The sequence below is a fragment of the Brachionichthys hirsutus genome, chromosome 16, assembly GCF_040956055.1.
Source record: "Brachionichthys hirsutus isolate HB-005 chromosome 16, CSIRO-AGI_Bhir_v1, whole genome shotgun sequence".
NCBI lineage: Eukaryota > Metazoa > Chordata > Actinopteri > Lophiiformes > Brachionichthyidae > Brachionichthys > Brachionichthys hirsutus.
In genome coordinates, this window is record NC_090912.1 from 11,958,702 (window position 1) to 11,984,926 (window position 26,225).

The window sequence follows — 26,225 nt, forward strand, 5'->3', positions numbered from 1 at the left end:
ATTATTATTTTTATTATTATGAAACCTCCATTATAAGTAAACAGGAAAATCTGAATTGCGACAGTATCCGCAATCCGATCCGGATGAAATTCAGTGGTAAGATAGAGGTCACCCATCCTACTTTACTGTGTCAAATTCCATAAACATAATAACAAACATAATAATCAACTGAAATATTGAATAAAAAAGATTTGAAGCTACATTGACTGGAATGTTACCGAAAATGTCAAAGTAATCGAGAGTCCAGGATCTCTTGTGTAAACTTAATCAGCTGTTCATGGGAAGATTCAGAACATCAGGATCCACCTAGAACTTTGTCCAATTATCTTGCTAACAGACAAACAAACAGACAGACAGACAGTCAAACCAACGCCGGTGAAAATAACCTCCTTGAAGGAGGTAATAAAAATAAAAGGCAAGAAATGATCTGCTTCCAGTTATTAAGGATAAGTTGGTTAGTACAGGTTGTATGGACCCGTCAGTGCAGCACCTGCTCCTTATAGAGGCTATTATTAATCATATTTCTATCAACTTAGCTATTATTGTTGTTGGTCTACATCTCCTAATGAGGGTGCTGAGTTTTCAGATTTGTATTTCTCTGTAGGTGTCTTCCTCTTACCTTACTGCTTATTTGCTGTGCTGTGTGGTATGCCACTGTACCTGCTGGAGGCTGTGATTGGTCAGTATGCACAGGAAAGCTCCCTGACCTGCTGGGTTAAGATCTGCCCACTGGCAGAAGGTAATATTTGTTATTTTCTTTAGATCACTTATCACAAATCATTTCAGCAAACTAAGTAAATTGTGAATTTCAGATATTTATTTATAATTGTGTTATTTCAAGCAATTAGTATTCAGACTGAAAAAAATGTCATCCAAAATACACTGAAACTGAAAATGTAATTCTCTGGGTTAATATCAACATACCTTCATTTGCCATCACAGTACCAATATGATGGCAAATGAAGGTATGTTGCATCCGGTCAAGACGCACAAATGAAAACTTCTGTAATGAAGGAGCCTTTTTCCTGTTTTAATTTGTACTTTATGTAGGATACTTTCTGCACGTATGATTTTACTAATTTAGACATTGGGGTAAACTATCACAATTTTGACGAAAACAAATTCTAGCTAAATGCTAAACATTAAAACTTGTATTCATGTCAAATCAAGTTTGATTTTGTGGCAGTCTGGGAGACTATTCCATTTCCCAATGTCTGTTTTTCACACAGTGAATGATTTTATCCATGTTGAGGACATTTTAGAGGACACTGAGCCAGACTCAGATGATAGCGACAGTTTTAGTTATTAAATCCAGAGAGGCTGCTGTCTGCATGCTGCTATCACCGTTTTCAGTACTTCATCGAAAAGTTAAAATTTCTCTGGATGTTCTTTCCCTCCAGGAACTGGCTATTCTATCCTTATCATGCAGCTGTTTTCCAGAACTTATGCCATTATCCTAGCCTGGGCCCTTTTCTACCTCTTATACTCTTTCAGAGACCCTCTGCCCTGGGCCACCTGCAACAATCACTGGAACACAGGTCAGTATGGGATTAGGGTGGATGAATGTATGTTAATTCAAATTATTAATTTCTTTGAGTGGCAATGGTGGTGAGGCCAGGAAAACAAAAAAATAGAGGCACTGCAATAAGAAAGAAAAAAATCATGAAATGAGTAGGATACAACTCAGATAGGTGGAAACCTATCAGAACGGCGGAATAGAGTCACATCAGGGCAGGCTAAATGCCGTCACAGTAAATAAATATATATATAATATAATTTAATCTCAAATATTTAAATTGAAACACATGTCTATGGAAGGTTTACAACGAAACATTGAAAAAGCCTTTCTAAATTCTGGACTCTTCTTGAACCATAAACACTTAATATAACTAGGTTTCTTAATAAGAATACAGAGCAGTATGTCATACAAGATGAGAGAGATAAAATAAATGGATGTGGTTCAGGAAGAACAAGCCGTCCTCCACAGGGACAACATTGACCAAGTGTCCTTGAACAAGGTAAATAACTCCAAATTGTTATTAACTGTATTGGGTCAGTTTGGGTGTTCTGGGAATGGCTGACAAGCTTCTGTATACAACTGTCCCTCCCTATCCAACCTGGTCCCTCCCAAGGAGAACCTCAGCATCTTCATCTCCTCCACTTCTAGCTCCGCCTCCTGTCTTTTCCTCAGAGACACTGTCTCTAAGCCGTCCATCATGGCTGTCCTCACCACTGTCTTGTAGACCTGTCCCTTCGTCCTATCACAGAGCACACCTGATACTCTCCTCCCCCCGTTCCAGCCTGCCTGCACACGATTCTTCACCTCCTTTCCACATTCTCTCCATCACTCTGCTCTGTTGACCCGAGGTACCTGAAGTCCTCTCCCTTCTTTACGTCTATTCCTTGTAACCTCACTGTGACTCATTCGCTTTATCCCTCTATAGTTTCCAGAACTCTGTTTGTCTCCCTTCTTTGTGAAAATGGGCACCAGAACTCTTCTCCTCCGTTCCTCTGGCATCTTCTTCCCCTCTAGGATTGTATTAAACTACCCTGTTAAAAACTCTACAGCTTCCTCTCATAGACACTTTGATACCTGCACAAGTATGTCCTCCAGGCCAACTGCCTACCCATTCTTCATCCTCTTCATCGCCTTTCTAACTTCACCTTCGTTAATCTTTGTCACTTCCTGGTCCACAACAGGTTCCTCTACTCACCTTTGCTCTCTCTCATTTTCCTCATTCATTAATTCCTCTAAATGCTTCTTTCATCTTCCTACACACTACTGGCCTCTGTCAACACCTTCATCTCTACTCTTCATCACTCTAACATGCTGAACATCCTTCCTGTCTCTACTCTTCATCACTCTAACATGCTGAACATCCTTCCTGTTTCTGTCTCTCTGTCTGTCCAGCCTTTACAGAGTCTTCTCTCCCTCTTTACTATCTAACCTGGGATACAGGTCATCATATTATGTCATATATCAAATTTTCAGCCGTTACAACTTTAAAAAGTGTACTTTCTCAATTAATAATAATTTTGCTGATATAATTTCCATATGTGATTATTAAAGTATTCTGATTCTGATTAATTATTTGCCTTTACATCAACAGAGAGATGTGTGGATCTCAGCTCTTCAAACATGACTGGAATAGAAAGCAACCTGACAGTAAAGTGGACATCTGGAAATCTCTCTATGTCTTCAGTCTCTGAGTTCTGGGAGTGAGTAAGCGTTACCCATAGACTGGGAGAAGCTTCCCAAAACTGTCACTGAAAAAAAACAATCCAGAATAATAATAATTTTATTACATTTATCCAATTCTATTTTAGAGGAGGGTGGGCGACATCAAAATTCTTATTTAGTATTTATCTATTTATCTATTGACTCAAACAAATAATCAACATAAATACATAGTGCCCAACTCTGTACTGGTTATCAAACCATGTCAAGCAGACATGATTTGATGATATAAACTATCTGCCGCACATGTCACATCTGCTCGAGAATTTGTGTTTGGAATGCACTTCCCCTGATTCTCTTGTTATTGTCCTTGGAGATTTTAACAAGGGAAGTCTAAGCCGGGAACTTCCCAAATACAGAGAGTTTATTAAATGCCCCACCAGAGAGGAGAACACATTGGACCATTGCTACACGATGGTGGGCGGGGCCTATCACGCTCTGCCCCAGGCTGCCCTCGGACTATCAGACCACGTGGTCATCCACCTCATCCCAGCATACAGACAGAGACTGAAGCTTGCTAAAACAGTAGTAAGCACGACCAAGATCTGGACTAGTGAGGCTGTTGAGGAGCTCTGCTCGTGTTTGGAGACGACAGACTGGGACATATTTAGGGCTGCTACAGACAATCTGGACGAGTACACGGACACTGTGACCTCATAGATCAGCTACAATGAGGACTGCAGTGTACCAACGCACACCAGGGTCAGTTATACTAACGACAAGCCCTGGTTCACCTCGAAGCTCAGCCAGATTAGACCCGAGAAAGAGGCAGCACGCAGGAGTGGAGACAGAGACAGATACAAGGAAGTGAAGTGCAGGTTTAGCAGGGAGCTGAAGAATGCTAAATCAGTATATTCACTCAGACTCCAGCAGCAGTTCTCTGCAAACTTCACTTTATTAACTTGTCCCTCGGAGGGCAATTTGATTTGAAGAAGTCATACATACATTCTATGGACAGATTCAAGGGGCATATAAGACATATGATTTGAGCAGCATCATTGTACAAGTACAAGGGTCTACAGGATATGAAAACAGTGCACAACAACAGGTTCTATATTATAAATAGTTATGTACAAATGTACAAATAACCCCTCCCTGAGCTGCCACCTTACCTAGGAGCTTAGTTGTCGGGGGCTATATGCCCCTGGTAGGGTCACCCATGACAAACAGGTCCTAGGGGAGGGGCCAGACAAAGGGTGGCTCAAACAAAACCCAATGATGAGTAAAATAATTGGTCCTGGGCTTCCCTCGCCCGGACGCGGGTCACCGGGGCCCCCTTCTGGAGCCAGGCCTGGGGGTGGGGCACGATGACGAGCGCCTGGTGGCCGGGTCTTCACCCATGGGGCCCGGTCGGGCACAGCCCGAAGAAGCAACGTGGGACCTTCTTCCCATGGGCTCACCACCCATTGGAGGGACCAGAGGGGTCGGGTGCATTGTGAGCTGGGCGGCAGCCGAAGGCGGGGACCTTGGCGGTCTGACCCTCGGCTCCAGAGACGAGCTCTAGGGACGTGGAACGTCACCTCTCTGGCGGGGAAGGAGCCTGAGCTGGTGTGCGAGGTTAAGAAGTTCCGACTGGATATAGTTGGCCTCACCTCGACACACAGCAAGGACTCTGGAACCACTCTTCTTGAGAGGGGTTGGACTCTCTTCCACTCTGGAGTCAGTGCCTGTATGTCGGAGTTTACCCCAATAAATGAGAGGGTAGCCTCCCTCCGCCTTCGGGTGGGGGGACGGATCCTGACTGTTGTTTGTGCCTATGGTCCAAACAGCAGTTAAGAGTATCCACCCTTTTTGGAGTCCTTGGCGGGGGTACTGGAGTGTGCTCCTTCTGGGAATTCCCTCGTTCTGTTGGGGGACTTCAACGCCCATGTTGGCAATGACAGTGAGACCTGGAGGGGTGTGATTGGGAGAAATGGCCCCCCTGATCGGAACCCGAGTGGTGTTTTGTTATTGGACTTCTGTGCTCGTCACAGATTGTCCATAACAAACACCACGGTCAAGCATAAGGGTGTCCAAATGTGCACTTGGCACCAGGACACCCAAGGCCGCAGTTCGATGATCGACTTTGCAGTCATCTCACCGGATTTGCGGCCGCATGTCTTGGACACTCGGGTGAAGAGAGGGGCGGAACTGTCAACCGACCATCACCTGGTGGTGAGTCAACTCCGATGGTGGGGGAGGATGCCGGACAGACCTGGCAGGCCCAAACATATTGTGAGGGTCTGTTGGGAACGTCTGTCAGAAGGAATTTTAACTCCCACCTCCGGGAGAGCTTCGACCATGTACCGGGGGAGGCAGGGGAAATTGAGTCTGAGTGGACCATGTTTCGTGCCTCCATTGTTGAAGCGGCCGATCGGTGCTGTGGCCGTAAGGTGGTCGGTGCCTGTCGTGGCGGCAATTCCCGAACCTCTTGGTGGACACCGGTGGTGAGGGATGCCGTCAAGCTGAAGAAGGAGTTCTATCTGGCCTTTTTGGCCTGTGGGACTCTAGAGGCAGCAGACAGGTACCGACAGACCAAGCGGAGCGCAGCCACCGCGGTTGCTGAGGCAAAAACCCGGGCATGGGAGGAGTTAAGTGAGGCCAAGGAAAACGAATTCCGAATGGCTTTGAAGAGGTTCTGGAGCACCATCCGGCATCTCAGGAGGGGGAAGCAGTGCACGGCCAACATTGTGTATGGTGGGGATGGTGCGCTGCTGACCTCGACTCGAGACGTTGTAGATCGGTGGAGGGACTACTTCGAAGACCTCCTCAATCCCACCGACATGCCTTCCAGTGAGGAAGCAGGGCCTGGGGACTTGTGGGTGAGCTCCTCTATCTCTGGGCCCGAGGTTGCCGAGGGAGTTAAAAAGCTCCTCGGTGGCAAGGCACCAGGGGTGGACAAGGTTTGCCCAGAGTTCCTTAAGGCTCTGGATGTTGTAGGGCTGTCATGGTTGACACGACTCTGCAACATCGCATGGACATCGGGGACAGTGCCTTTGGATTGGCAGACCGGGGTGGTGGTCCCTCTTTATAAGAAGATGGACGCCGGCCAGACGTGCTGAATCACTGAAGCTGCTTTATTTTACTTGCACTGTTAAACAAAACTTCCTCCTATCGCTCGCATATCTCTGTCTCCGAGTTCTCTCTGTTGCTGTTCTGCGCGCTCTCTCTCTTTCTCTCTCACACACTCGCTCGCTCCGGCGGGACACGCCCCAGCTGGACGCGCGCACACACACACACACATCCACACAGACACATCTCACCACATATGAATAAGGAAAAACATCGCAATAAAATAATGATAGGCGTTCGCTTTGCCCTGGGAAGTTTAGTTCACAATTCGTTGTAACGATATCTGGCGCCATCTAGCGTTCAGAACGGGTATAATGTATAGACCCCGAATATAACACGACCCGACTTTTTCAGCCTAATTTCAGTGCAAAAAACACTGTGTTATATTCGGGCCAATACGGTAGGTGCAAGAACACAAGCAGCTTCTCCATGTCTCAGGCTGTAGTGCTGCCTATGGTGCTTGCCAATGCAAAAATGAGCAAATTCAATCCAAACTAAATAGAAACATTTCATCATTTCAAGAATTTATGTCAAATCACTTCAAAACTAGGTGAAACCTTTTTCTGTGAGACCTTTTGACACAGTGAGGAACAAGGTAGCTCATCGTCTCCTCTCGTCGTATTCTGCTTATCCGGGTCCGGGCCGCAGTGGCAGTGGGCTTAGCAGAGAAACCCAGACAGCCCTCTCTGCACCACTTCCACTAGCTCTTCCGGCGGAATTCCAAGGTGTTCCTATGGCAGGTCTGGACTGAGAAATATAATCCCTCCATGTCCTGGGTCGGCCCCGAGGCCTCCTCCTTGATGAACATGCCCGAACCACCCCTACTGGGAGACGGCCGGGAGGCATCCTCACTTGATGCCCGAGCCACCTCAACTGGCGCATCTCGATGTGGAGGAGCAGTGGCTCTACACTGAGACACTCTCGGATGACCGAGCCGTGGGCCAGTCCTTCCACAGAAACACATCCGGAACGCTCTGAAGACATGTGGCTATCCGAACTGGCCATTTGTCAAGACCAATAACTATATCAACAAAAACAATCAGGAACAGGAGAAGGAAGACAAACAGAAACCCGTTGTTATCCTCTACATTGCTGGCATTTCTGAAAAAATCTAGATAAATTGAAATTGAATGAGGTGACAGCGTTACCCACTATATCACTGTACCACCCTCACAAGTTACATATGATTAATTTAATCGTATACAACAAATCAAAAGCCCAATTTGTCCAAACCATAAATGCCAAGAGAAACCCACTTTTATTGATTGATTTTTAACAAACAATCGAGTGGGGCCAGCTGCCAGCCTCGGGCACATATTTTGGATGCCTCCCTGTGGTGGTGTTCCAGGCGTGTCCCAACAGGAGAAAGCCATGGGGACCAAGCACATGCTGGAAAGACTTGTTCTCATGGCTGTCCAGGGAACGCCTCAGAAGAATCTGAATCAGAATCAGAAGGTGTTTATTGCCATTGTCAATGAGGGTTCACTAACGAGGAATGTTTCTCGGTGAAGTCGTGCTACATGTAACAGTAATGACAAAATACAAAAAACATACAAGTACAGACACATCACAAAACAGCAGCAGCAGGAGTGGATACACAGCTGTATATTAGCAGCAGTAAACTAGCGTAATCAAGCCGGAAGAGCTAGAGGTGTCTGGGGCAAGGAAAGTTAGGAAATCCCTGCTGAGATTGTTGCTTCCGCGAGCCCTCCCTTGATGATTGGGTGGATCGTTTTAATGCAGATATACTGGCCTTGAATGATGATGATGATGAATATATTTATTAGATAGACTGTTAGAGTACAAGTACAGTCACACAGTAGCATGTATTACAGTACAAATAACGTCAAACATCCGGTCTAAGAGGAGCATTTCAAAAAAGCCCTTGCGGGCTTGTTTCCGTTGAAAGTCCTTCGTACATAAATCATCCGCAATTAACAATACAAATAAAAATAAAACCAATATTAAATTACGCAATTGATGCAACGTAACATTAGAAAAACAAAAATAAATGTTTTTACACCGCCAGTGCAAACTAACAATTAATCTAAAATAAATTACACCACTGATGCAAAATGACAATAAATAACTTACATAAATTACAATAAATTACTAAAGCAATTAATACGTGCAACGTAGGTGGACAAAAAAAAGGAGGGGGGGTTTGATCCGGAGAGAGTCGTGATGACTATCTCCGTTTCTGTCCCCCTAAAAGGTGTATTTTTAGGCCCTTTTTGAAGGAGGCCAAAGAGGTGCATGTTTTGAGGGCGGGAGTCAATCCGTTCCACCCTTGGGTGGCAGTATTATAAAAAGACGATTTACCCATGTTAGTCCTATAGGAGGGGGTAATCAGGTTGTTGTTTGAGCTCCCTCTAGTGTTGTGGCTGTGGGTGTCACTAAATCTGTGGAGGTGTTCCGTCAGGTATGCAGGGATTGAGGGGACTGAGGGCAGAGCTGCATTGACTATTTTAAATGCCAATCCCATTTTGAGCTGTTTAACCCTGTCTTCTACCCTGAGCCATTTTAGGCTAGCAAAATGTCCAGGAAGAAGGTGGGTCATGGGCCCCAGATTGAGGAGTAGCCGAATCAGTTTGTTTTGGGAGGTTTGGAGCCTGGTTTTCAGGGACATTTTGATGTTTGAATACCAGGAGGTGCTAGCATAGTCAAAGAAGGGCTGAACGAGGGCTCCAGCAAGCGTCCGGAGAGCACTTTTGTTGACAAAAGCAGACATTCTGCCCAAAAATCTTGTTCTCTGATTGACTTTTTTGATCACCTTAGTTGCCATACTATCACCAGACAGGTATTTGTCAAGAACACAGCCCAAATAGGTAATCTCTTCTTTGCTGGAGATGACTGTATTATCGACTGTGACCTTGAAATCATTAACATTTATCTCACGTAGAGAGTGTTTAGACCCAAAAAGAATCGATTCAGTTTTACCAAGATGTAGTGACAGTTTGTTATCAGTAAGCCAAGTACGGATTCTGGTGAGCTCAGAGCTGAGAGCCTCCTCAACCTGCACTTTGTCCTCTCCCGAAATCAGGAGTGCTGAGTCATCAGCAAACAGGAACAATTTGCAGTTACAGGCAGCACTCATGTCGTTAATGTATAGGAGGAACAGTAACGGTCCTAGAATGCTGCCTTGAGGAACCCCACAGCTTACCGGGAGGGACGAGGACAAGGTTCCGTTTATGTCTACCATTTGTTCTCGTCCCTCAAGGTACGATTTCATCCAGTTTGTTGATGTGCTATCAAAACCAATCGCCCCTAGTTTATTCAATAGGATTGAATGGTTGACAGTGTCAAAGGCCTTCTGGAGGTCCAGCATGACCATGCCGCAGTATTTGCCCGAGTCTACTTCACGCTTAATGTAGTCGGTCAGATATATGAGGCACGTGTCAGTGGAGTGGGATGTTCTGAAGCCCGATTGGAATTCAAAGAGCAGGCTATGCTCGGCGAGGTAGCGGTTGATTTGCTCCTGGATTATTCTCTCCATAACCTTTGAGATGGAACAAAGGATGGAAACAGGGCGGTAGTTGCCAGGTTCTAATTTGTTTCCTTTTTTATACAGAGGGATAACCCGCGCCGTCTTGAATTCCTGTGGGACGTGGCACTGATTGATGGATAAATTTATCAGATTGAGCTATTTTAGATGTATTTTTAATAAATTATGATTGTTTAAATAGTTTTGTATGAATGATGAATGAATGACAGCTTTGTAAAATTTGTATCTGGTTTTATGTACCTACTGCATCTTCATCCAATATTTCCTAGTTATTGTATATGAAAACACAATATTTTCCTTATTGAATATAAATGCAACAGTTTCATTAAGTCAAAAATAAAAGCCCTAAAATAACAAGGATTAATCTAGAAGGTAGTTGATTTTAATATTTTTTCACAGTTCTATGGTTATTTATTGACCATACTGTATTCAATGTTTTTTTGTCTGTAAAATCTTTTCTGTTTTCAGGAGAGGTGTGCTCTCTATGTCTGAAGGAATAGAAGTGGTTGGTACGGTTCAGTGGAAGTTGCTGTTGTGTCTCCTGGCCTCCTGGGTGATCTGCTACTTCTGCATCTGGAAAGGAGTCCGTTCTACAGGAAAGGTCAGGGGAAATCATTTTATTCCTCTTTTTGTTTGTCAGATAGAGATGAAAATACAAGCACGTGCACATAAATAGATGGATTAAATGTCAGGCTGCCACATACTTTGTAAAAGCAGTAAGAGGTTTGATATTCACGAAGTGAGCACAAAGGAGACAAATGCAGACAAGTAAAAGAAGAAAATAAATATGTTTGGGCCCAACAGATCTGTCCGGCCATCGAAGTTGACTCACCACCAGGTGGTGAGTAGTTGACAGCTCCGCCCTTCTCTTTGCCCGGGTGTCCAAGACATACAGCCGCAAGTCCTGTGATACGACTACAAAATCGATCATCGAACTGCGGCCTTGGGTGTCCTGGTGTCAAGTGCACATATGGACACCCTTATGCTTGAACATGGTGTTCGTTATAGACAATATGTGACGAGCACAGAAGTCCAATAACAAAACACCACTTGGGTTCTGATCAGGGGGATCGTTCCTCCCAATCACGCCCCTTCAGGTTTCGGGGCGCAATAAGTATTTCCACCCCTGTCCGGTGCCTCTCACCAGTGGCAACTCCAGAGTGGAAGAGAGTCCTACCCCTCTCAAGAAGAGTGGTTCCGGAGCCCTTGCTGTGTGTCGAGGTGAGGCTAACTATATCCAGTCGGAACGTCTCAACCTCGCACAACAGCTCAGGCTCCTTCCCCGCCAGAGAGGTGGCGTTCCACTTAACCCGCGTCCAGGCGAGGGAAACTCGGGACCAATTATTGCACTCATCATAAGGGGTCTTAAGCAAACTAACTTGGAGTTTGTCATCATCCCAGGTGGATTAACCACTGTGAGCTGAGTGGGAGTGTTGGATGACAGAAGGAGAACACACGTTCACCAAGACAGGGAGGTGACGGTGGGCGAGTTTAATCTTGAGAATAATTTGAACAAAGTTTGACTTATCTGACTGTTTTTTTTCGCTTAATGCGCCTTAAAACCCGGTGCGCCTTATGTATGAAAATAGACCCTTTCATTGATGTTGCGCCTTATAATAAGGTGCGCTTCATGGTCCGAAAAATACGATACTTTATTAGCATACACATCTTGTGAACGGAGAGTGCTGGCAGACATGTTTCAATACTTGATTAGAACTACACAAACTACGCAGGATTGACTGAATGCTTTAATTTCATAGTTTTTTGGTTCGTAATGACCTGAAACAACCAAATATTAGTTTAGAAACATGGGAAAATGTATTTTTTTATAATATGCCCCCTTTAAATCTATTAGTACTTCATGAACTACAATTAACTTGGATTGAGACAGTATTGGTGAGATCGGCGCTCACGGAGTCGCAGATCGCAGGTCATCTTCTTGCTTACTCCACTTCCTCCATTGATTCATTACCCTCGCCGAAGCGGAAGCGAGGGTATTGCAATTGGGTGCGTTTGTCTGTCTGTTTGTCTGTTTGTCTGTCCGAGCGCATAAGTCAAAAAATAGTAACGCAATCGACTTGAAAATTTTACACAATCAAGGTTCTGTCCGTGGCTCGGTCCTCCCCTAGAATGGCGTTGATCCGGATCTGGATCCAGATTCTATAATTATTTTTACATCTGGAATTGTGCCTGTGCTGTAAACTGCCACTTTAAGAGGGAGGGGCACGAATGGCATGATGGGAAAAATAGTCCAGAAGGAGTCTTGTAGTACGTTCCGGAGCAGCAAGCTAGAGCAGGTTTGGCCCCTCTGTCCGGAAGCCCTGTTTACTGTCTCACTAGATCGAATAGTCTTTTGGAGGCGAGGGTCTGCAATCTCTGATTGTCGTTTTCTAGTTAATGTTGGATTCTCTCACCGCTACTCTATTCCCGTGTTCTGCTGCGGGACTGATAGCCTTGAGTTGGAAATCCGCTTCGTCAGCATGTCTCTTAACAGATGCATTTTGGGGTCCTGATACACGCCATAATATATTGAAGCACAGCACCGGTACGTATGACTCCGTGAGGCTCCTGATTATAATACCATGTTGAAGCACAGCACCGGTACGTATCACTCCGCAGGGCTCCTGAGTATAATACTATGTTGAAGGACAGCAGGGGCGTCACTAGGTTTTAAGGACAGGGGGGGGGCTTAGCCCCCAGGAGATGTACAGGATGTGAGCAAATGTAGCTTACGAGCACAAAACCTCACAAACGGCTAACAAGGACTGAGAAATTATACATTATTATTATTTCAGTCTGTTTTTCAATACAGAACAACAACAAACAGGTTTAAACAGAAACAGGATGTTTACAGCATTAACAAGAAATAAAATGGCTACAATTACAAGCTACTTGGTGGATGGAAGAATCAAAGATCGCCGTCTGTTTCTAAGAGTCGATCACTCTGTTGTGATTCTGAAGCTCGTCTTTTTCAGAATCAGAATCAGAAGTGGTTTATTGCCATTGTCAGTGAGGGTTCACAGACTAGGAACGTTTCTCGGTGAAGTCGTGCTACAATAAACATTAAGGACAAAATACAAAGACCATACAGGTACAGACAACAACAGCAGTTTCAATGACTGCAAGACGGTGAAGTCTTTTCTGACCCGTTGTTTGACGCAGCCAGGAATGCAACCGACGCAGTGCAACCGACGTAGTGCTCTAAAGGACCTTTCACACGAGCAGCTGCTTACGGGCACTATTAGGGCAACTTGGGTAGAACCTTCAGAGAGGGAAACATGTCTGAATCAAGGAGGTTGTGCAGAGACAATATATCTTTGGGAGAACATCCAGCCTCTGTTTTCTGGTCACCAGAACCTTCTCTGTTTCAGGCTGGAGTGTTTTGAAGTTCATTCAATTGTGATACTCAAGAGGTTCTCACATTCAGGCCTGCATGCTGGATGCCTTTTAGTAGCTCTGCATCTACTGCAGAATCTAAACTCAAGCTCGCCAGCCATCCTATCCACACAAGGGAAAAGTAACTCTCTTTTCACTGTGTCTGAGTTCTATTCAGTGCGTGAACCTGCAGGTTCCTCCAGGTTCTGCAGGTCTCTGCACCTGATTCAGGGAGACTGTGGGCGTGGCTCAGGGCTGTGGTTCTCTCATACAGCTCCATGGCTAATGCATCTGTGTGTTTCCCTTAAGTGTGTCACACACTAACTAAATGTTACTACCAGCAGTGATAAACTTACTTTCTTTAAAAACTTTCTTTTATCCATTCTTCATCCATCCGTTCACGTTCTTCTCCTAAAGCTCTTCTATTATGTTCTGTGTGCTTCAAACACGCTGCAGGGACCGACAAGTAGCGGTCACAGGGAAAACGTGGACTGGAGTTTCAGTGATTGGGCATTCTCTATAGGAACAGGTGGAACGGGTTCTCTACCTTACGTCATGAAGTGAGGGGAAACAGATCCATGATCAGATTTAAGTAAATAATGACAGGTTATATGTTTATTTATTTAAACTCATATTCTGCCGGCTTTAATAGAATATGTCGGCATTTTTTGGTCACTGAACAAAAAAAATAGATTTTTTTTTTATAAAACAACCCAAAATTATTTAGGGGGGCTTCAGAATATTTTAGGGGGGCTAAAGCCCCTAAAATATTAGGCTGAAGCCCCCCTAAAATAGGCTTAACGACGCCACTGAAGGACAGCATTGGTACGTATCACTCCGTGAGGCTCCTCACTACGATAGCCGTAACGCTCCGACAGTCCATCTAGCGGTGTGGCTTCGTCACTTACGAAAGTCGTACTGAAACATTTGGAGTGATTTTTGAGCGCCGTGTACCACATAAAAGGCGCACCAGGTTATAAGGTGCGCGGTCGAGTTTTGAGAAAATGAAAGGATTTTAAGTGCGTCTTATGGTCCGAAAAATACGGTAACCTCACCAAGTACCATGGCAGCGTGCAGCTGCGCACATGCCCGCTATGAATTTAGTTTCGGTTTCATTTTCAGAGGCATATCTGACAACTGTCTGTGACAGAAATGACGTTTGCTGTTTTGACCAAAGACTGTCACAGATAAGTGTTTGGGAACTGCGTTAACTTGTGAACAAAGGGTACAATATGTGTTCTCTTCATACTTTTCATGTTTTACGTTAATATAATGTGTCCTCACTATAAATTGTTACCAATTAATAATATTAACATCTGTTTTTGGTCATATAATCTTCGAAAATTTTCTCTGTAAAATACCTGACAGTGTAAAACAATCTCCGGCTATCTAGCCAACGATCTACGACAGATACGAAAAGGATATGAAATAAAGCTTGCCAGAAAATAAAAGATATAAGTAAAATCATTATCTTAAGGGAATATGACAGCAGTATTATGATTATTGATTACCTTATGCGTTGGTTTGTTTGTCTGTTTGCTGTGAGCAGGATAACTCAAAAAGGCCTGAACGGATCTTAATGACATTTTCAGGAAATGTTTGAAATAGTAAGTACATTTTGGTGATGATACACGAGACATCTGAATGCTGGATCACTTTGAAATTTTCTGTAACATTGCAGTCAATGGAGCTTTAAAATATGTTCCTTAATATCTTGGTTGATTATTGACTGATATTTATGGACTTTGACACAGTCATGTAGGGTCTGTCTCACCACCGGATTTAATCTGGATCGGATTCAGAATGAAGTCTGAAAAATTATATACATTTTTAACATTGAAAACGGCATTTACGGATTCAAAAATCAAACTTCAATTCACTTTTATTTTACTTAGTTGGTTTATAAAGATAGCAAGAGCAACTTATAACCTTTTGATGATGATGCAGATCACCATGTGGACGGTGTAAAACCTATTAGGAGGGGAATAAATTACTCGGCGGAGGTCTGTGCTCTCTGAGTGCTTTTCTAGTCATTGTTGTTACTGACAAAAATGAAGAACCGTGTACTTTACTTAAGCCCAAGTCCCTACTAAATGAAGTAACAACACTAAAAGGAGTGTATCTAATGGAATGATTGAATATGGTACTCAATATGCTAAACAACCACTGAAATTTCAGGTGGTGTATTTAACGGCTGTGTTCCCCTACGTGATGCTGGTCATCCTGCTGATCAGGGGTCTGACCCTGCCAGGAGCTTGGACTGGTGTGGTCTATTACCTGTATCCAGATCTCTCTCGTCTGGCTGACCTTCAGGTGAGAACCTTTCGACAAATTTACAGCTGCCTGGTTTGTGAATTGTAATTGTAAGGCTCAACACAACCAGGTGAGTCAATGCTCGAAAACTCAACTGGAAATAATGTGGTGGAGATTGACTCACCTGGTTGTGAGCCAACCACGATCGTGGGGGAGGATGCCGGACAGACCTGGCATGCCCAAGTGTATTGTGAGGGTCTGTTGGGAACGTCTGGCAGAGTCTCCTCTCAGAAGGAGTTTTAACTCCCACCTCCGGGAGCGCTTCGACCATGTACCGGGGGAGGCAGGGGACATTGAGTCCGAGTGAGCCATGTTTCATGCCTCCATTGTCGAAGAGGCCGATCGTTGCTTTGGCCCTAGGGTGGTTGGTGTCTGTCGTTGCGGCAATACCCGAACCTCTTGGTGGACACCGATAGTAAGGGATGACGTCAAGCTGAAGAAGGAGGAGGCAGCTGACAGGTACCGACAGACCAAGCGGCGCAGCTACCGCGGTTGCTGAGGCAAAAACCCGGGCATGGGAGGAGTACGGTGAGGCCATGGAAAACGACTTCCGGACGGCTTCGAAGAGGCTCTGGAACACCATCCGACGTCTCAGGAGGTAGAATCAGTGCACAGTCAACACTGTATATGTTGGGGATGGTGCGCTGCTGACCTCGACTTGAGACGTTGTAGATTGGTGGAGGGACTACTTCAAAGACCTCCTCACCAACATACATTCCAGTGAGGAGGCAGAGCCTGGGGACTCGAAAAGGGGCTCTTCTATCTCTGGGGCTGAGGTTGCCGAAATAGTTCCTTAAGACTCTGGATGTTGGTTGACACGACTGCAACATTGGGGGCAGTGCCTCTGGATTGTCAGACAGGGTGGTGATCCCTGTTTATAAGGAAGACCGGAGGATGTGTTCCAACTAAAGAGGGATCACACTCCTCAGCCTCCCCCGTAAGGTCTATTCAGGGGTACTGGAGAGGAGGGTCCGCCGGATAGTTGAACCTTGCATTCAGGAGGAGCAAGGTGCTTTACGCCCTGGCAGTGGAACTGTATAACACTAAATGCAGTGATAATCACCTGATTATTGTCATTTCTTGCATTTGTTAATCAGGTGTGGATGGAGGCTTGTGCTCAGGTGTTGTTCTCCTTTGGTGTTGCATCAGGAACATTAATCACAATGGGCAGCTACAACAAAGTCAAGAACAACTGTTACAAGTAAGGCAGACAATCAGTAGATCCACAAAGACATGAACATTTTGCTCCATATCTTTCTGATTTTTTGTGAATTTCTACCAGTATGTCAATCGGACTGATTTGGGTTCCCTATATGTGACTTTGAAATCAATCAATCATGAATCGAATTAAACATCCTGTAGGGATAATGAAAATGTCTAAATTTATTAACAATTCATTAATTCAAGTGTCCTATCAGAGACTTTGTGACACGGATACAAACATCTAACACTGGTGATTACCGTTTGTTGACTCACATTGAGTCAACAAATGGGGGTGATGTACTTGATTTGTGAGCATATTAGTCCTCCCCATTGTCAAAACGTCGTTGATATCGGTCCGCAATGGAATATGTCTTGTGTGTGTGTGTGTGCGTGTGTGTGTGTCCAGGGACAGTCTGTGGTTGTGTGTGCTCAACAGTTGCACCAGTTTTGTTGCTGGGTTTGCAGTTTTCTCTGTTCTGGGGTACATGGCAGAGAAGGAGGGAATTCCTATTGACTTGGTTGTCAAATCAGGTGAGATTTATTTGCTAAAAACTAATGTGTTAGAAATGAGAAGAGACCAAATGAATCTGACACAAGGAAACGACTGTTGCTTCTGTCCCCCAGGCCCTGGGATGGCGTTCATCGCTTTTCCTCAGGCTGTCGCCATGATGCCCCTGCCTCAGCTGTGGGCTGTCTGCTTCTTCATTATGCTCATCATGCTGGGATTGGACTCAGTGGTAATAGGCCAGAAACTGGGTTCAGTTCTCTGGATGTTTTATGCTTTCTTTATTATTTATAGATTTTTTCAGACAACAGCGTTCCACAGTACCGAGAATAAAACTAAAACAAATTCACAACTGGTGCCATTTTAAGACACAACCGCAGCAATTAAAAACAATACAAAAAACAAAAATTCCTAATTTAGAGAATATAGTCAATTAAAGCCTGAAAGGAGTGGGAAGAAGAAATGTATTTAATCCCACACCCTTATTTTTAACACAAACCTTCCTCGGTACTTCTTCATCTGCTCTCGAAAAAGGAGGAATGAAGGTGAGCAGGAGTAAAACAGAGTACATGTGTGTAAATGAGAAGGTCCCAGGGGGGACAGTGAAGCTACAAGGAATAGACGTAAAGAAGGTAGAGGACTTCAGGTACCTCGGGTCAACAGAGCAGAGTGATGGAGTGAATTGTGCAGGCAGGCTGGAATGGGTGGAGGAAAGTATCAGGTGTGCTCTGTGATAGGAGAGTGTCAGCGAGGATGAAGGGAAAGGTCTTTTAGGGTTAATAGGTGCCTGATTTTTTACATATTGCAAAGGTGAAAAACCATGACAGCATTTTTATGCCGAAACAGGCTCCAAAATGAGTTACTAATACGTTTACGAAACAGGTGACAGAGTGACTGACAGTGGAAATGAGGAATCACATTAGAATCCTTTATTCATTATCACCTCATCTTCCGCCGCTTATCTGAATTGAGGGTCTTGCTGGAGCCTATCCCAGCTGACGACAGCTGAGAGGTGGGGTACACCCTGGATGAGACACCGGTCCTTTGTAAGGGCTACACGGAAGACAGGCAACCAATAACTTGTAAAGACAATTTATAACGATCAGTTCACCTAAATTGCAAAATTTGGTGGACATGCAAACCCCTCCCAGGAAGGTCGCAAGCCGGAGTTGAACCCGTGCCCTTCTTCCTGTGAGGCAACAGCACTTAACACTGTGCCACCGTGCTGCCCGATTGTGTGGCATGAAACACCTGTAGACAAGACGATTGAGGTCATCTCGTCTAAAAGAAACTGGATGGATGATTAAGACCATTCTGTTATGATGATTTGAAAGTTTGCATGCTCTTTTAAACATCTACTGTATGTTATTGCAGAATGCACAAGATAATATTTTGTTACATTTTTTAATAAGCAACGACTGGGAGTAGCAGGAATGTACTTATTTTCTGCACGTTTTATCTAGAGTTTAAATTGATATTTTCTCTAACTGCTTGTCTGTTTAGTTTGCAGGTTTGGAAACTTTAACATCAACAGTGATCGACATGTATCCCACGCAGATGCGCAAACCGTGGCGCAGGGAAATATTCCTCCTCCTCTTCTGCTCAGTCATGTTCTTAATACAGACCATTATGACCACTGAGGTACTACACCCCCATGTGTAAACTTATCAGCACTCAAACTATTCTGACATTTGAGGAGTATTCTATGTACTCTGTTGACTAGGGGGGAGTGTACCTAGTCCAGCTGATTGACTACTATGCTGTTACTGGCGCCGGGTTACTGTTTCTGTGCCTGGTCCACTCTGTGGCTGTTGGCTGGGCTTTCGGTAAATGCTATCACATTATCATCTTCAGATTATTCTGTCACCAGATGTAAAACAGACTATCTGGACATTTCATAAGTGTATGTATCGCGCAGGGGCCGAACGGATGTGTGATGTGGTAGAAGATATGACGGGACAAAGACCATGTCTTCTTTTCAAACTCTGTTGGCGTTACATCACCCCGCTGATCTGCATGGTGAGTTGCACACTGTGGGAGGATTCACCAGGAAGTGAACTCGTCAGATGTCCAAGAGGCTTCCATCTAATGTCTTAATCATTCCAAAATGGACAAATAAGTAGCCATCATAACTAAAACTACAACTATCAATAAATCATCATAAAGTATAGAGTGAATGAATAATGCACACTCTTAAAGCGTCTTTGGGTGCCTTGAAAAGCACTTTAAAAAAACAATGCATTATGATTATTATCATAAGTGGCTTCATGAAATAAAGTGTAAGAAGCTCCATATATGACTTTCAAGTCCTGCTCTGGGGTGTTTTACTTTGTATTTTTTTATATAGATAAATATGTCCCCAGAAGTATTTATTTATCTAAATGTATATCTGAATTTTTGTTCTATTTATCTATATTTTATCACCAAACTAAACACAAGAACTAAAGATAACTAGAAAAGCACTCGAGCACAGACCTCCTCCAAGCAGATCGCTCCCCTCCTAATTGGATTTACTCCGTCCACATGGTGATCTGGATCAGCACCAAAATATTCTAGATTGTTCTTGGTATCTTTATACACCAACCATGAAAAGTCAAAGTGAATCAGAGTTGATGTGTATTTTTGAACCCCTGTAAATGGGGGTTGTCAATGTTAAAAGGTAATACATTTTCCTGACTCCATTCTGTATCAGATCCAGACGATAGAGGCCGCCCCTACATGACTGTGTCAAATTCCATAAACATCGGTCAATAATCAACCGAGATATGAAAGAAATGTGAAGCTCCATTGACTGCAATGTTACTGAAAATGTCAACGTGATCCAGAATCAAGGCTCTCTTCTGGATCATCACTAATATGTATTCATCTGTAGCTGGTAAAATGACAATAGAAATTGCAACATTTCATCAAGATTCGTCCTGAATGTTTTTTCGTTATTTTGGTAACAGACGGACAGACAAACGAGCCTACGGGCAACGGGCCTGAATGGGCGAACTTCACAGTGTCAGTGCTGCCCTCTTGTGCACACCAGTACTCGTTGTCTCTTGATTTTCCTTCAAGGTTTGCTTTATCTGCACATTTCTGGATGACCAGCCCTTAACAGTCAATGGGGATTATGTGTACCCAGACTGGGCCTATTGGCTGGGCTCGGCCATGTCCTTGTCTTTGGCAATTCCAGTACCCATCTGGGCTGTTGGCAAGTTCTGCATCACAAAGGGCACCTTCAAGGAGGTAAATGCACCATCAGATAGAGCTATTTTGATCTTTCGCAGTGCATATGATTTGCATGCAACTGACAATTAGTTATTTCTTTCTTTTTGCCATTTTTATTTCGTGTTCTATCCTATGCTCTCAGCGCCTCCTGATCCTCTGGTATCCTGCTCGTGATCCTGTCGACTGCAAGACCAATGAAGATAATCTCATGAATGAAACAGAGATGAAAGTGATGTTTGAAAGAGAACCTTAAAATGAGCATATTACTTCAGGTAACATGTGTAGGTTTTTATCCCCTTTACATTTTAGGGAGAAGTAAAACGTTCATTCATTCATTCATTCATTCATTCTCTACCGCTCTTCCGCTTTGCGAGTCACGGGAGTTGTTGGAGTTGCTGTTGCTACCCAGAGAGTTACGAAAACCCTCAGTCTCTTTGCCTCCAGTTGCTTTTGTAAGTTGAAGGGCATCCACAAATTTCCATCACTTCTCTTCTGCACTTTGTTCCTCACTGTCAGCTGCACCTGGAACAGCCCTTTCCTGTCCCAGCAGTTATAAACACATGGAGTGTTTATAGCACAGCGCATAAACACATGAAGTGCTCCAGCACTGCTCGTGTAGAAACGATCTAATTGTGCATCCTTCAGCCACATCTGGCTGCTGCTTCGCTCTCTCTCCCCTTCTCTCTCTCTCCCTCTCCCTCTGAGATAATAAAAAGAGTCTTGTTTCAAATTTCCACCATCACATATCAGGTCCAATATTTAGTGGACTAATAACAGTTACCATATGTATAGACATTTGGGTCAGCAAAATAATAGCATTTTCTGGCATTACACATTAGCGCAGTGGTTAGCGCTGTTTCCTCACAGCAAGAGGGTCACAGGTTTGAATCCGACTTGCTTCCTTTTTTGTGAGGAGTTTGCATGTTCAGGGAGCGGATTCCACAATAAAGGAGCTTGATAACTGAAAGCTCTGCCCCCCTGTCTGCTCTTGGAAGTTTTTGGAACCACGAGCAGGCCAGTATTTTGGGACTGCAGGGTCCTAGTGGGGCAATACGGGATAATCAGCTCCGTAAAGTAAGGATGGGCCTGGCTGTTGAGGGCTTTAAAAGTGAGTAGAAGGATTTTATATTCAGTTTGTTCTCTAACAGGAAGCCAATGCAGAGACGCCAGAACAGGGGAAATGTGTTCTCTCAGTCTGGTTCCTGTCAAAACACGAGCTGCTGCATTCTGGATTAGCTGGAGATGTTTAATAGACCTTTTTTGGCAGCCGGACAGTCAAGAATTGCAGTAGTCCAGTCTGGAAGTCACAAAAGCATGGACAATTTTTTCTGCATCTTTTTGGGTTAATAAGTTCCTGACTTTTGAAATATTGCAAAGGTGAAAGAACGCAGTCCTTGAAATATGCTTTATCTGGGACTGAAAGGACAGGTCCTGATCAAAGATTACCCCCAGATTCTTGGCAGTGGTGCTGGTGAACACTGCAACGCCGTCTCAGGGGTGGCTGTGGCTTGGTTGGTAGAGTGTGTTGTCCAGTGATCAGAGAGTCAGTGGTTCGAATCCCAGCTCTGACTGTCTGCATGCCGAAGTGTCCTTGGGCAAGACACCTTGCATGGCAGCAGTTGCCCACCGGAATGTGAATGTGTGTGAATGGGTAAATGTGAGGCCTAATGTGAAGCGCTATATAAGCGCAGTCCATTTACCATCTAGTTCAACTACAACACTGAGGTGGCCCAAGAACCAGAACCTTAATTTTAATAACAGGAAGTTCTTGGTCATCCAGGAGTTAATGTCCTTAAGGCACATCTGAAGTCTAACCAACTGATCGACTTTGTCTGGCTGAACGGACAGGTACAATTGAGTATCGTCTGCATAGCAGTTGAAATTTATGCTATGTTTTTTAATAATGTTACCTAAGGGTAGCATATACTGCGTGAACAGAATAGGTCCAAGCACTGAACCCTGTGGAACTCCATATTTAACTTCAGTGTACGTAGAAGATTCATCATGAACACGTACAAACTGAAATCTATCAGATAAATATGATCTAAACCAGTTCAATGCAGATCCTCTAACACCAACTGATTGTTCCAGCCTCTGTAACAGAATCTGATGATCTATTGTGTCAAAGGCTGCACTGAGATCTAATAAAATAAGCACGGAGACAAGTCCATTATCAGACGCTATTAAAGGTCATTGGTGACTTTAACTAATGCTGTCTCTGTGCTATGATGAGCTCTGAAACACGACTGGAAAACCTCAAATAACTGATTGTCTTGTAAGAATTCACACAGCTGACTGGAAACTGCTTTCTCTAAATGTTTTGACAGGAATGGAAGGTTTGAAATTGGCCGATAGTTAGCCAAGACATCAGGATCCGATTTTTTGATTAGCGGTTTAATGACTACTGTTTTAAAATACTTGGGTACATAGCCTGTGAGTAAGGATAGATTCATTGTATTTACCAAAGCAATTGAGGGGAAGACTTCTTTAAGTAGCTTAGTTGGGACCGGGTCTAAGAGACAAGTGCACGGTTTAGATGAGGCAATAGCCACACTTGATGATGATGAATATATGTATTAGATAGAATGTTAGAGTACAAGTACAGTCACACAGTAGCATGTATTACAGTACAAATACAGTCAAACATCCTGTCTAAAAGGAGCATTTCAAAAAAGCCCTTGTGGTCTTGTTTCCGTTGAAAGTCAGTACATAAATCATCGACATTTAACAATAAAAATAAAACCAATATTAAATTAGTCAATTGATGCAAAATAACAATAAAATAAAAAAAAATACTATTGTGAATGAGTTTATTTTGGGAAGTTTGGAGCTTGGTTTTCAGGGACATTTTGATGTTTGAATACCAGGAGGTGCTAGCATAGTCAAAAAGGGGCTGAACGAGGGCTCCAGCAAGAGTCCAGAGAGCACTTTTGTTGACAAAAGTGTGTGTGTGTGTGTGTGAATGATTGTCTGTCTGTGTGTGGCCCTGCGATGAACTGGCTGCTTGGATTGAAATCATGAACAGCACGCATCACATCATGTCAGTTGAAAACCATCAGATGGCAATGATGTTTCAAAGATAACTGCGGTCCTTCTTTGAGTGATCCCTGTGTGTGCCGATGTTCCTCAGCTTCTGCTCCACTGTTAGTTGCACTTGTGGATACATATGGTTGTTAATTTGGGACTGGGTGTTCCTACTAATAAGGTCATGATTCGTGGGGCCCGATCTGCGCTGTAAAAGGGTCAGCAGAGTTCAGTTTCCAGTCATAAACTGAATGTTTGTTTGCTTGAGCTTTTCCCTGGCGCTGTCCTGAGAAAAATACCTTTGGAGTGAGTGAACAGTGTTCTGCTTTAAATCCATGTGCTAATGTCAAACTATTCTCTGGAGAGGGTGGTTTCGGAGAGTTTGTTATCTGTGGGTGTAAACAAAGCTGTCTCTTGGAATGGAATCAAGGTGTGTGTGTGCTAGTTTGATTCCTGGTATGTGTAGGGAAGACAGGCTCTGAGCTCCCTCTAGTCTAGACTATTAATAATTATTTTGTTTCGAACAAAAGTTACCCAAAATTCGTTTTGTCCTGTTCCAAATTTGAATAAAAATGTTAAATATATTAGTCACATTTTTTGACAATCAATAATCAGAAATCTATAACCAATTTCCTTCTATGATATACTCAGCAACGGGCAGTTTTTTTTTTGATCCGTCAATAATAGGACTATAACAAGGCAACGCTGTTCCGTCACTCGCCTGTTTAGCAGGCTAGCCTGACTTTTATGGGAATCGTGATGAACTCTCCTGCAAGGCCACCGTCCACGCCACACACGTCCGTGTCACTCCTCTCAAACAAATCTGCACCAATAGCAAAGTATAACCAAGAGGTAACTGGCATAATGTCATGCTGTCATCAGCAAAAGTACGAGATTATGCTCAAGGGTTTGTCCTGAGCAGATATTAGGATGAAAATATAATTTTTTTTAATGCTTGCAATGAGTTTTTCCTCCAGTATGTTTGGAGTCTTCAAGGTTTGATCCCCTGAACTTTATATTATAATATATTTCATTAAGGTTTTGAGATCTTGTATGCACTGACATTTGCTGTTGCCTCTGAATAATAATGAACATAATAAGATGTTCAGTGAGCCATCAGATTTAGCATTCCAGATCTGATGATGGATACGTGAGAGATGATGTGGTGGACAGTTAAGAAACATCACAAAAAGATTATGGGAAGGCACGCCACTAACAGAAGATATTAATGTCCTTATTTTGGCAGCTGTGGTAGCTACCCATAAAGGTTCCCAACCGCTCCCCGGGGATCGGGCAAATGCAGAGAACTATTTTCACAAAATTGTATTTTGTTTAATTTTAATGTGACAATAAAGCTTCCTTTTTTCATCCAGATCCAGCAGCAGCACCAGAACTCCCTGTGGCACCTGGAGAGAGTGAAACTGCAGGGAGCCGAGGATAAGACCTTAGACTTGGTTGCACCGGACAGAAGAGAGAAAATATAGCAACTTAGATAACTTTGGAATATTGTATTATTCTTCTGCCCCAGGGCAGCTGTGGCTACGAAAGTAACTTACCACCACCAAGTATGGAGTGAATGAATAATGCACAATGTGAAGTGTCTTTGGGTGCCCAGAAAAGCGCTATATAAAATGCATTATTATTATTATTATTGGTATACAGCAGTCCCTCGATATAATGCGGTTCATTTTCCGCGACGTCGCTGCTTTGCTGAGTTTTTTAGTGCAATTTCAGATTTTGTTTTTGCACTTGAACGCACCTTGAAACGGCACAAGACGAAGGGGCGTGGTCGGAGGAACTGTGAAATACGAGCGAGTCGCTATTAATAACTTCTTATGTGTTCAACCTCGTAGGTTGATCATTAAAATTAAATTCGTTATTTCTAAAAGCTATCATGTTTATTTGTTAAGCGTTTGTTTTATAGCGCTCTTATTCTCGGTGTAAAAAGAGGCTTTTATTTTGTAGGAGCATAAACGTCACGTCCCTTTTGGGTTTTGTTTCTTCCTGTTGATACATGTAGCCGCTGCCGTTCCGCTGTGCTAAGCTATCCAATAAAGCAGCATGAGAGGCTAAAGACAGCACGAGTAGAATATTTGTTCTTCTGCACTCCAAGCGGCTCTTTCCTCGACCTGCACGCCTTAACATTATTAACATGAAAACGTTTACTGTACGTACTATATATTTGTATTTCTCAAACAAATGTTTCGTTCTGAAAAGGTTCTGATCTTTGGTTTCATTCTATAATACTGAAACAATCTATTTAGATTAATGCCTGACTGTTAAACGTGTATAAAGTGTGTGGTGAGGGGTTTAACAGCCTTAAAACATTTATGTACATGTATAATAATAAAATAAAATAAAGATCACTACATTGCAGATTTCACTTATTGCGGGTTGTTTTTGGAACGTAACCCCCGCGGAAAATGAGGGACTACTGTACTGTACTCCATTTGTGTGCATATATCTTGATTTTGTTTGATGTTCTTTTGGGTGCCTTAACCCGTGAGCCTTCACAGAATTCCGTTATGTTAGCATAATTACAATAAAGTATCTTGAATCTTTGATGACCTCTGTTAAATGCACATTGCTCTGCCCACCTGAGGGTTGGGGTGGATTTAATTTGTTCTTTGAATGATCTTGGTCACCGTTTGTACTTTTATTATTTTGTTTTGGAGGTAAATCTTGGGGGAGGCTTTTGTACATACCTTTTGCAATTCGGCGTTTTTTGTATTTTGGCGTTCTGGAGCGCATAATGCCACAGCCCAGCTTGAGCAGAAAGAGAAGCAACATAATTAGCA

The 26,225-nt window shown here is 43.5% G+C and overlaps 1 protein-coding gene across 1 annotated transcript; it reads left to right on the forward strand.

Annotated features, from left to right (window-relative positions):
• Nucleotides 1–656: 656 nt before the first annotated feature.
• On the forward strand, nt 657–25,969 carry LOC137906140 (sodium- and chloride-dependent GABA transporter 2-like). The gene is made up of 14 exons (XM_068750449.1): nt 657–739; nt 1,401–1,538; nt 3,111–3,219; nt 10,263–10,395; nt 15,348–15,482; nt 16,580–16,683; nt 17,092–17,216; nt 17,310–17,422; nt 18,694–18,831; nt 18,914–19,016; nt 19,109–19,209; nt 20,251–20,421; nt 20,546–20,675; nt 24,801–25,969. Exons 2-13 carry the CDS (start codon nt 1,424–1,426, stop codon nt 20,654–20,656), a joined length of 1,458 nt encoding a protein of 485 aa, XP_068606550.1. The 5' UTR covers nt 657–739; nt 1,401–1,423; the 3' UTR covers nt 20,657–20,675; nt 24,801–25,969.
• The last annotated feature ends 256 nt before the right edge of the window (nt 25,970–26,225 follow it).

Bases quoted from the DNA above. Each gene is read 5' to 3' on its own strand.
- LOC137906140 (XM_068750449.1), top strand. From the start codon at position 1,424: ATGCAGCTGTTTTCCAGAACTTATGCCATTATCCTAGCCTGGGCCCTT. The intron at 3,220-10,262 runs GTGAGTAAGCGT...TTCTGTTTTCAG, and splicing joins TCAGTCTCTGAGTTCTGGGA to GAGAGGTGTGCTCTCTATGT. The intron at 16,684-17,091 runs GTAAGGCAGACA...GTGTGTGTCCAG, and splicing joins GTCAAGAACAACTGTTACAA to GGACAGTCTGTGGTTGTGTG.